The 12,521-nt window shown below is 41.3% G+C and overlaps 1 protein-coding gene across 1 annotated transcript in view; it reads right to left on the minus strand.

Moving 5' to 3' along the window:
* Window positions 1-1,179: 1,179 nt before the first annotated feature.
* Window positions 1,180-12,521, minus strand: part of odad2 (outer dynein arm docking complex subunit 2) — a 73,508-nt gene continuing 62,166 nt past the window's right edge. The window contains exon 20 of the mRNA XM_023999533.2: window positions 1,180-6,141. Within this exon, the coding sequence (XP_023855301.1) occupies window positions 6,028-6,141 (114 nt within the window). The 3' untranslated portion in view covers window positions 1,180-6,027. The remainder of the gene's footprint in view (window positions 6,142-12,521) is intronic.

The following is a 12,521-nucleotide window of genomic DNA, read 5'->3' on the forward strand; positions in this document are numbered from 1 at the left end:
GGTCTCATAGACTAGACGTAACATAGTAAACTAATTAGTATGATATGTTACATTTGGTATGGTTACATAAGACAAAAGGTTACTTAAAGCAAAATTGAAAGGAGGGTAGTTGGTCTGGGCGAGCATATAACACAAATGTCTAGTAACACAAAGGTTGTGTGTTCGAATTTCACCATGGACAACTTTAGCATTTTAGCTACTTTGCAACGACTTACTACTTTTTAGCTACATTGTAAATACTTAGTAAGTTAGCTAACCCTTCCCCTAAACGTATTTCATTTTTTTATTAACTTTAATTCAACCCCCTAGAGTCGCGGTCCCTACCCCCGAGGAAATCTAATTAGCATAATAAAAAAATCACCATCAAAATCTGTGTGTTTAAGCTAGAGACATCTGTTTTTTTTTACATGGGCTGCGTCTCAATCCACCACATCCAACAATGGTGGCTCTCACAAACACGTACATTTCGTTTTGCATTAGGACGCCCACAAGCCTCACATGACTCGTCTGAAAGTAGCCCGGTACCAGTTTTATAAATGAATGGAAGTATACACTGAGTATACAAAACATTAGGAACACCTTCTTAATATTGAGTTGCACCCCCTTTTGCCCTCAGAACAGCCTCAATTCTTCGGGTCACGGACTCTACAAAGTGTCAAAAGCGTTCCACAGGGAAGCTGGCTCATGTTGACTCCAATGCTTCCCACAGTTGTGTCAAGTTGGCTGGATGTCCTAATGGTGGTGGACCATTCCTGATACACACGTGAAACTTTTGAGAGTGAAAAACCACTCAGCGTTGCAGTTCTTGACACACTCAAACCGATGTGCCTGGCAACTACTACCATAACCCATTCAAAGGCACTTACATCTTTTTTTCTTGCCTATTCACCCTCTGAATGGCACACAATCCATATCTCAATTGTCTCAAGGCTTAACATGTTTTCTTTAACCTGTCGACTCCCTTCATCTACACTGATTGAAGTGGACATCAAAAAGGATCATAGATTTCACCTGGTCAGTCTATGTCATGGAAGGAGCAGGTGTTCCTAATGTTTTGTACACTATATGTGTGTTTATATATATATATATATGGAACATTTCTGGGATCTTTTATTTCAGCTCATGAAACATGTGACAAACTTTATGAGTTTCATGAGCTGAAATAAAAGATCCCAGAAATGTTCCATAAGCACAAAAAGCTTATTTCTCTCAGATTTTATGCACAGATTTGTTTACATTCCTGTTGGTGAGCATTTCTCCTTTGCCAAAATAATCTATCCACCTGACAGGTGTGGCATATCAAGAAGCTGATTAAACAGCATGATCATTGCACAGGTGCACCTTGTGCTGGGGGAAAATAAAGGCCACTCTAAAATGTGCAGTTTAGTCACACAAAGCAATGCCACAGATTTCACAAGTTTAGAGAGAGTATGCAATTAGCATGTTGACTGTAGGAATGTCCACCAGAGCTCGTCAGAGAATGGAATATTCCTTTTTTTGTTCATTGTAGTTAAGAGATTTTTTGGTTGTTGTTAAATATGGTTCCAAAAAATGAAAATAATTTCCTGATCTTTCTTATCTCTCATACATATATAAGTCAGACACTTTGTCACGCCCTGGCCATAGAGAGGCTTTTATTCTCTATTTTGGTTAGGCCAGGGTGTGACTAGGGTGGGCATTCTAGTTTCTTTATTTCTATGTTTTCTATTTCTTTGTGTTTGGCCAGGTGTGGTTCTCAATCAGAGGCAGCTGTCTATTGTTGTCTCTGATTGGGAATCATACTTAGGCAGCCTTTTCCCACCTGTGTTTTGTGGGTAGTTGTTTTCTGTTTAGTTTAGTATCCTTACAGAACTGTCCGTTTTCTCTTTGTTATTTTTGTTCTAGTGTTCTAATTTAATAAAATATCATGAACACGTACCACGCTACGCTTTGGTCCAGTCATTTCCAGGAAGAGGATCTTGATACATTTAATTTAAAAAAAGTAATTTTTATTTATTTTCTGACTGTTTTTCCATGTACAGTATGAATCTGTTATTTAATGTGTTTTTATGGGCTAATAGCAGTAAGGGCTTAGACTCTAAAAGATCAGGGGAGCCCAATTGAGAACAGGGTCTCATTTTCAATGGTGCCCCGAGGACATGAAATAAAAGGAAAAACTACAAGATAAAATAAAAAGTACATTACAGGCATCATAAACACATTTTTTAAGTCAATCAATCAAAACAATTGCACACCTCGGTGGACTCATTTATCATCAGGGTTTTAAACTGCCCTAGTGGCACCAGGGAATCCAAAGGTTTAAGAGTAGTGGCTGCTGCATTCCCATAAATGGTGTCACCGTAGAGAAGAACTGGCAGGAAAGTTGACTGTACATATCATACAAATTTGAGTGTCCCAGATTTTTGTTTACTATACTACATCTACCCCTGAGTTCAGGTTGCAGGTGAAACAATGAAAACTGACATGTTTGTTTTTTCTGAGGACACAAGATGGAGGTGGTAAAGGAGAAGGAGGACACACATCAAGTTTCCTACTACAGTGATAGGGATGTCTGAGCTTAAGCAGCAATCCATTCTCATCCAATCCCTTCTCTTTTGTTATGTTTTGTATTCTCTTCAATAAAAAGCAATCTATTCTCTCTTTTTTTAAGTTCATGTCATTATTTGTATGAAAAAGCAGCCGAGCAGTTATTGTCTTTAATGGAAGAAAAAAATCCAGTTGTTTATGAGTCATTTAAAGGGTATTGTCGAGCAGAAGCCACACTAGGGTTTTGGTTCTGAGGTGTGTATATACACTACCGGTCAAAAGTTAGAACAACTACTAATTCAAGGGTTTTTCTTTATTTTAACTATTTTCTACATTGTAGAATAATAGTGAAGACATCAAAACTATGAAATAACACATATGGAATCATGTAGTAACCAAACAATTGTTAAACAAATCAAAATCTATTTTATATATGAGATTCTTCAAATATCCACCCTTTGCCTTGATGACAGCTTTGCAAACTCTTGGCATTCTCTCAACCAGCTTCATGAGGTAGTCACCTGGAATGCATTTCAATTAACAGGTGTGCCTTGTTAAAAGTTAATTTGTGGAATTTCTTTCCTTCTTAATGTGTTTAAGCCAATCAGTTGTGTTGTGACAAGGTAGGGGGGTATACAGAAGATAGCCCTACCAAGACCATTATATGGCAAGGACAGCTCAAATAGGCAAAGAGAAACGACAGGCCATCATTACTTTAAGACATGAAGGTCAGTCAATACAGAAAATGTCAAGAACTTTGAAAGTTTCTTCAAGTACAGTCGCAAAAACCATCGAGCGCTATGATGAAACTGACTCTCATGAGGACCACCACAGGAATGGAAGTCCTAGAGTTGCCTCTGCTGCAGAGGATACGTTCATTAGAGTTACCAGCCTCAGAAATTGCAACCGAAATAAATGCTTCACAGAGTTCAAGTAACAGACACATCTCAACATCAACTGTTCAGAGGAGACTGCGTGAATCAGGCCTTCATGGTCGAACTGCTGAAAGAAACCACTACTAAAGGACACCAATAAGAAGAGACTTGCTTGGGCCAAGAAACACGAGCAATGGACATTAGACCGGTGGAAATGTGTCCTTTGGTCTGGAGTCCAAATTGGAGATTTTTGGTTCCAACCACCGTATCTTTGTGAGACGCAGAGTAGGTGAAAGGATGATCTCCATATGTGTGGTTCCCACCGTGAAGCATGGAGGAGGAGGTGCTTTGCTGGTGACACTGTCTGTGATTTATTTTTTAAATTCAAGGCACACTTAACCAGCATGGCTACCACAGCATTCTGCAGCGATACGCCATCCCATCTGGTTTGGGCTTAGTGGGACTATCATTTGTTTTTCAACAGGACAATGACCCAAAACACACTTCCAGGCTGTGTAAGGGCTATTTGACGAAGGAGATCACCGACATCAACCCAATTTTGGTATTTGTTATTTTATTAGGATCCCCATTAGCTGTTGCAAAAGCAGCAGATACTTTTCCTGGGGTCTACACAAAACATGAAACATAATACAGAACATCAAGACAAGAACAGACCTACATATATTTGTTTTAAAGACACACGTAGCCTACATATCAATGCATACACAGAAACTATCTATGTCAAATAGGGGACAGGCGTTGTGCCGCAAGGTGTTGCTTTATCTGTTTTTTGAAACCAGGTTTACTGTTTATTTGAGCAATATGAGATGGAAGGAAGTTCCATGCAATAAGGGCTCTATATAATACTGTACGCTTTCTTGAATTTGTTCTGGATTTGGGGACTGTGAAAAGACATGTCTGGTGGGATAAGTGTGTGTGTCAGAGCTGTGTGTAAGTTGACTATGCAAACAATTTGGGATTTTCAACACATTAATGTTTCTTATAAAAAGAAGAAGTGATGCAGTCAGTCTCTCCTCAACTCTGAGCCAAGAGAGACTGGCATGCATAGTATTTATATCAGCCCTCTGATTAAAATTAAGAGCAAAACGTGCCGGTCTGTTTTGGGTCAGCTGCAGCTTAACTAGGTCTTTCCTTGCCGCACTGGACCACACGACTGGACAATAATCAAGATTAGACTAAACTAGAGCCTGCAGAACTTGGAGTGTGGCGTCAAAAACGCAGAGCATCTCTTTATTACGCCCAGACCTCTCCACATCTTTACAACCATTGAATCTATATGTTTTGACCATGACAGCTTACAATCTAAAGTAACAGCAAGTAATTTAGTCTCCTCAACTTGTTCAACAGCCACACCATTCATTACCAGATTCAGCTGAGGTCTAGAACAACTTCAGATGGTTTGGGATGAGTTGGACCGCAGAATGGAGGAAAAGCAGACAAGTGCTCAGGAAAATGTAGGAACACCTTCAAGACGGTTGGAAAAGCATTCCAGGTGACTACCTCATGAAGCTGGTTGAGAGAATGCCAAGAGCTGTCATCAAGGCAAAGGGTGGCTAGTGGCTACATAGAAAAATCAAAAATATATTTTGATTTGTTTAACACTTTTTTGGTTACTACATGATTCCAAATGTGTTATTTCATAGTTTCGACATCTTCACAATTATTCTACAATGTAGAAAATAGTAAAAATAAAGAAAAACCTTTGAATGAGTAGGTGTGTCCAAACCTTTGACTGGTACTGTATATACATACACTTTCCCAATTACTTATAATGACTATGCCTACCCATAATGCAACAGGAACATACATTAAGTAATTGTGATTAATAGGAAACTGCGTGTACCAATTACATGTTTAGATTCATATTTATAGTGCAGGAGGGACCTTTATTGCATTATGCAATGTTATCGCTGTATTTTGCCCGTTTATGTCAATGTTGATTGAATTTCTGAGTATCTTGAGTTGCATACAGACAGACCCACTGTTGAGCAAATAAGCTCAGCTCATATAATATACTGACCCAACAATGCATTATGTTCCCAATATCTCTCAATGGCTCATTGGAGGTTGTGTCTGTGTTTCGCAGACATATTTACAGTTTTAAGGTGCTTGTGTTGAAGTGAGTAACACAGCCAGATGTGGTCTTGTTTAGGTATCAGTGTCTCGTGTGGACTGCGTAAGGAATGTGACTGCACAGTACATGCTCTAAACTGCTTCACTCTCAGGAACAGTGGTGGGGTATCTGGCATGGGCACAAAACAGGAGAAAGAAAGCATTTATTGCTATTATCAAATTGAGAAGAGAAAAAAACAAGAGGAAGTGTGAAATAGTTTTCCTATACAGTATGTTTGTATGAAATCCAAATGAAATAATCATCCAAATTCATGGGTAGGATAGAATAAACGCTTCCTGCTATTACAGATGGAGGCAGAAGGAATCACTCTTATATTCTGTGGGATGGGTGGGAAGGATAGAGGGATAGTGAGATGAGTCTCTGTGGATGGAAGGCTACTGGAGTAGATCTGGAACCATGACATCCAATCGTACCCAGAAAGTGATGATGAGGTCACAGTAGCTTCTGGGGGGGAGGGTTAATTGTGGTTGTTTAACCGTACCGTGCCTTTTCATTGGCCAGTGCCAGGCGGCGGATGTTAGCCACACAGCCAGCGGCAGCTTCCTGAAGGACCTCGTCAGTGGAGCCCATCATACCCAACAGGAGCTACAGTACAGGGAGAGAGGAGAGGACAGGTTAAAGATGCTACTGTAACAATCAGAAGCAGGGGAGATAGACGAGATAAAGTCGCTAATGTAGGAGATAAAGTCGCTAATGCAACAATCTGTTCATTCTCATTCAATATCATGATGAAGCTGTCGGTAAATCAATGGGGATATGGCATTTACATTAAATGTATTCATTTTGTAGACACTGTAAGTATCAAGTAGTTTGCTCATGGTCAGCACTACAACTCACGATTGCTGAGAAATGCAAAGTCTGTATACAGTAGCTGTGAATAGTCTGTCAGGCTGCAGTGGCGTGTCATTCTCTGTGTGTCCTGTTTTAACCTCCTAACCAGGCCATGAGCATGGGGCATGGGTTACAGCTGCAAGCAGCACATGCCTGCCCGTCTCTGCCTCTCTCTGCAAAGTTTGTTTAGATGAAAGCGTTTGTCTAGCAGGCAGCAGCGTGGCTACGCATTAAAAACCTGAGCACGAAGCAACCACACTACTTGACATCCTTCCACTGCTCCAAAGGTCATATTATATCCGACTATTACTGCCACTTGTATAATGGATCTGCTGTTTGATCTGTTTGCAGAACATTGGGTTTTTCTCTCACCAGAAATTCTGCTTTTTTTGGGCCCCACATTTTGGGTTTTACATCAAAATAATACATTAAAACGTTTTTATTGTGTTCAAAAGAGTTACTTATTATACTGTCACAACATGTAAACCTTTGGAGATGGAAAAGTCTGCCATTAAAAACCACTGTGGCTATGGTATAGCATGGGTTTTAGTATGCTATCTTTGCCTATTTTCGTGAGCAAAAAGTGACTACATCTAGCTTGTGGGCAGCTGCAGTCCCAAATCAAAATAAAAGTAAATACAGGCACAAACACTCCGGCGCAATGGACATTTTAAATTTGTTCAATGTGTGCTCCTTCATGAAATCACAATGTTGTACCATTGAGCTCTCTTAAGCCACACTCAACTTAGTTTGGAGGCTTTCTGGTTTGCATCAATACTGAACGAAACAGGCTAATTTAGATCTCAAAGCTAAACAATCGAAAGCTCACGAGTCCCAAACAAAATGATTATTTGACAGTGCATTAATCATACAGTATATTCTAGATACTTTTCAGGCTCTACATTGAGTCCTAACTAAAAAGTAAGCTTTAAAGCTGTAAAAATGGCAAGTTTTGTTTCTGAAGTCTTGTATACCAAGAATATTGACGCAGGCTTGGCAGCCGTGTTTGAACAACCAACCAATTGTGAGTGTTGAAATGACACATCCTGTCATCTGAGGATCCTTTAAGCACAGCAAACAATATTCTAGACAGTATCCTGTGTACAAAGGAAATGATCCTAAGACCTTCTTAAACACCTAAATCCATTGAATAGATTCAGACATTTCATGAAACAGTCTTATGAAGGAGAGAGCTTTAGTTATTCAGTCTCTCTCGGGCCTTATAGGCTTCGATAGGCTATGAATATGACTATATTAAGCGAGGACGACGAGGCAAATAAAGCCATCGTCTCTCTGTCTCTCTCTCTCGGCATATAAGGCAAACATCTAGCAAACCAAAGGTTGCGTGTTCGAACCTCCTCACCACAACTTTAGCTACGTAGCATGTTAGCTAACCTTTCCCCGAACCTTAACCCTAATCTTAACCATTTAACCTGACTCTAAACCTTAACCCTTAGCTTAGCTAACGTTGGCCAGCTTGCTAACGTTAGTGTTTGCCACTTAGCTAACGTTAGCCATAACAAATTGGAATTCGCAACATATATGTTTTTCAAATTCAGATTATATTGTACGAATTGCAATTCGTAACATATCATACAAATTCTAATTTGTAACGTACACTACATAACCTAAAGTATGTGGACACCTGCTCGTCAAACATCTCATTCCAAAATCATGGGCATTCATTTGGAGTTCGTCCCCCCTTTGCTGCTATAACAGGGTTGAGGTCTGGGCTCTGTGCAGGCCAGTCAAGTTCTTCCACATCAAACTTGGCAAACCATTTCTGTATGGACCTCGCTTTATACACTGGGGCAATGTCATGCTGAAACAGGAAAGGGCTTTCCCCAAACTTGCAACAAGGTTGGGGAAAGCCCAGAATCATCTAGAATGTCATTGTATGCTGAAGCGTTAAAACAGCTACAGACCATTATTCCTCCACCAAACTTTACAGTTGGCACTATGCATTGAGGAAGGTAGCGCTCTTCTGGCATCTGCCAAACCAAGAATAGTTTGTCGGACTGCCAGATGGTGAAGCGTGATTCATCACTCCAGAGAACGTGTTTCCACTGCTCCAGAGTCCAATGGCTGCGAGCTTTACGCCACTACAGCCGACGCTAGGCATTGTGCAAGGGGATCTTGGGCTTGTGTGCAGCTGCTCAGCCATGGAAACCCATTTCATGAAGCCCCCTGACGAACAGTTCTTGTGCTGACGTTGCTTACAGAGGCAGTTTGGTACTCGGTAGTGAGTGTTGCAACCGAGGACAGACGATTTTTACGCACTACGCGCTTCAGCACTCCCGTTCTGTGAGCTTGTGTGGCCTACCACTTCGCAGCTGAGCTGTTGTTGCTCCTAGACGTTTCCACTTCACAATAACAGCACTTACAGTTGACCGGGGCAGCTCTAACAGGGCAGAAATTTGACAAACTGACTTGGAAAGATGGCATCCTATGGCGGTGCCATGTTGAAAGTCACTGAGCTCTTCAGTAAGGCCAATTTACTGCCAATGTTTGTCTATGGAGATTGCATGGCTGTGTGCTCAATTTTATACACCTGTCAGCAACGGTCATGGCTGAAATATCGGAATCCACTCATTTGAAGGGATGTCCACATACTTTTGTATATATAGTGTATCATACGAAATGGATGATGGACATCCACAAATTAATACATACAGTTGAAGTCGGAAGTTTACATACACCTTAGCCAACTACATTTAAACTCAGTTTTTCACAATTTCTGACATTTAATCCAAGTAAAAATTCCCTGTCTTAAGTCAGTTAGGATCACCACTTTATTTTAAGAATGGGAAATGCCATTCTGTATGCCCCATATACAGTTGAAGTCGGAAGTTTACTTGCATTTAAACTCAGTTCTTCACAATTCCTGACATTTAATCCAAGTAAAAATTCCCTGTTTTAGGTCAATTAGGATCACCACTTTATTTTAAGAATGTGAAATTTCAGAATAATAGTAGAGAGAATTATTTATTTCAGCTTTTATTTCTTTCATCACATTCCCAGTGGGTCAGAAGTTTACATACACTCAATTGGTATTCGGTAGCATTGCCTTTAAATTGTTTAACTTGGGTCAAACGTTTCGGGTAGCCTTCCACAAGCTTCCCACAATAAGTTGGGTGAATTTTGGCTCATTCCTCCTGACAGAGCTGGTGTAACGGAGTCAGGTTTGTAGGCCTCCTTGCTTGCACACGATTTTCAGTTCTGCCCACAAATTGTCTATAGGATTGAGGACAGGGCTTTGTGATGGCCACTCCAATACCTTGACGTTATTGTCCTTAAGCCATTTTGCCACAACTTTGGAAGTATGCTTGGGGTCATTGTCCATTTGGAAGACCAGAGGACATTTCTCCAAAAAGTACGATCTTTGTCCCCATGTGCAGTTGCAAACTGTTGTCTGGCTTTTTTATGGCGGTTTTGGAGCAGTGGCATCTTCCTTGCTGAGCGGCCTTTCAGGTTATGTCGATATAGGACTCGTTTTACTGTGGATATAGATACTTTTGTAACATGTTTCTCAGCATCTTCACAAGTTCCTTTGCTGTTGTTCTGGGATTGATTTGCACTTTTCACACCAAAGTAGGCTCATCTCTAGGAGACAGAACGCGTCTCTTCCTGAGCAGTATGACAGCTGCGTGATCTCATGGTGTTTTACTTGCGTACTATTGTTTGTACAGATGAACGTGGTACCTTCAGGCGTTTGGAAATTGCTCCCAAGGATGAACCAGACTTGTGGAGATCTAGAATTAGGTCTTGGCTGTTTCTTTTGATTTTCCCATGATGTCAAGCAAAGAGGCACTGAGTTTGAAGGTAGGCCTTGAAATACATCCACAGGTACACCTCCAATTTACTCAAATTATGTCAATTAGCCTATCAGAACTTTCTAAAGCCATAACAACATTTTCTGGAATTTTCCAAGTTCTTTAGAGGCACAGTCAACTTAGTGCATGTAAACGTCTGACCCACTGGAATTGTGATACAGTGTATTATAAGTGAAATATCTGTCTGTAAACAATTGTTGGAAAAATTACTTGTGTCATTGTGTCAAGTAGATGTCCTAACTGACTTGCCAAAACTAGTCGTGGCCAAAAGTTTTGAGAATGACACAACTATTAATTTTCACAAAGTCTGCTGCCTCAGTTTGTATGAGGGTAATTTGCATATAATCCAGAATGTTATGAAGAGTGATCAGATGAATTGCAATTAATTGCAAAGTCCCTCTTTGCCATGCAAATGAACTGAATCCCCCAAAAGCATTTCCACTGCATTTCAGCCCTGCCACAAAGTGATTCTCTCGTTAACACAGGTGTGAGTGTTGACGAGGACAAGGCTGGAGATCACTCTGTCATGCTGATTGAGTTTGAATAACAGACTGGAAGCTTCAAAAGGAGGGTGGTGCTTGGAATCATTGTTCTTACTCTGTCAATCATGGTTACCTGCAAGGAAACAGTGCCGTCATCATTGCTTTGCACAAAAAGGGCTTCACAGGCAAGGATATTGCTGCCAGTAAGATTGCACCTAAATCAACCATTTAGCGGAGGTCGATCAAGAACTTCAAGGAGAGCGGTTCAATTGTTGTAAAGAAGGCTTCAGGGCACCCAAGAAAGTCCAGCAAGTGCCAGGACCGTCTCCTAAAGTTTTTTTTATTTTAAATATATATATATTTTTTAATTTATTATTATTATTTTTTCATTGTACTTAGGGTGTCTAGACATAMAGCTTGAACTAACTCGTCGTCTATAGATGCTCCGCATATAAACTAATATTAAATAAAACTTAACTTAACTCTCACGTTAGGGGGTGAGTGGCGCTAAAACATGACATGCCAAACAATGCTATATTAGCCACAACATCTCACCTATCATATAAGTCCCAATTTCTGATCTTCTGATCGAAAAGACATAGGCCGGAAATTCAATTCAAAACACATTCCTGGCCTGTATTTGGCCATTTAGCCGGCTGGCACAGCCGTTCTGTATCCTCAGCCGGGGAGCTTGCTTGTCAAGAACAGATCGGCCTCTTTTGCGTTGTCAAACGTACGTGTTGATCCCTCGACTGTCACCTTAAACCGGGCTGGGAAGAGGAATCCATATCGGATGTTGGCCGCCCTGCATTTGTTGCGTACCTCATCATACTCTTTCCGTTGGTTCCTCACCTCCAAGGTAAGATCTGGGTAGAAAGACACCCTGGCTYCGTTGTAGTTAAGGGGGAACTTTTGACTAGCCAGCTTGAGGATGAGATCCCTGGTGTGGGGATAGTGCAGCCTTACAATGAATGGCCTTGGTGGCCCGCCCTTGGCCGGCTTCGTTGCCTGTGATCTGTGTGCGCGGTCGATCAGGATGGCCGTTTTGAAGTGTTCACTCCCCAGTAATGCCGGTATCAGCTCCGAGACAAATTCAGTGGGTTTCCCTTTCTCAGTGTCCTCCTGGATCCCACATATTCGGATGTTTTGGCGTCTTGAATGCGACTCGAGCATTTCCAGTCGGGCCTTCAGGGTTTTGTTGTCATTTTTGAACGTTGCGCACTGTTTCTCTATGTCCTGTAGTCTGTCGTCTGCTCAACCTCGTGCACCCTTCCCTTAGTTGCCTTCACAGTTTCGGCCAAAGTCCCAATACTCTTTGAGATATCAGCCAACCTTGTGTCCACCTTCTTGCTTAGTGCGTTTATGGCAGCCAGTATGTCACTTTGAGTAGGATCTGTGGGGAACTCTTGGAAGCTAGCCTCTTCAGCTAGCTCCCCGTGGGTCGGCGACGTTGAAATTGGTTCGTTGTCTATCTCATTCCAATTATCTTGTTTAGCGCCCCCTTTTTTGGTGCCTTTTCCCTTTGTCATATTTGTTTGAAGTTATAGGTTGTGAGAGGTTAAGATAAATACTAATTTGTTTCAAAATTGAGCGGAGCTCTAGCAAAGCACGTCTACTCCATAGCACGCTCTCTAGCGCCCCCCGCTCTCCGTCTCCTAAAGTTGATTCAGCTACAGGATCGGGGCACCACCAGTACAGAGCTTGCTCAGGAATGGCAGCAGGCAGGTGTGAGTGCATCTGCACGCACAGTGAGGCGAAGACTTTTGGAGGATGGCCTGGTGTCAAGAAGGGCAGCAAAGAAGCCACTTCTCTCTAGGAA

Source organism: Salvelinus sp. IW2-2015, linkage group LG14 (assembly GCF_002910315.2).
Source record: "Salvelinus sp. IW2-2015 linkage group LG14, ASM291031v2, whole genome shotgun sequence".
In the NCBI taxonomy this organism is placed as follows: Eukaryota; Metazoa; Chordata; class Actinopteri; order Salmoniformes; family Salmonidae; genus Salvelinus; species Salvelinus sp. IW2-2015.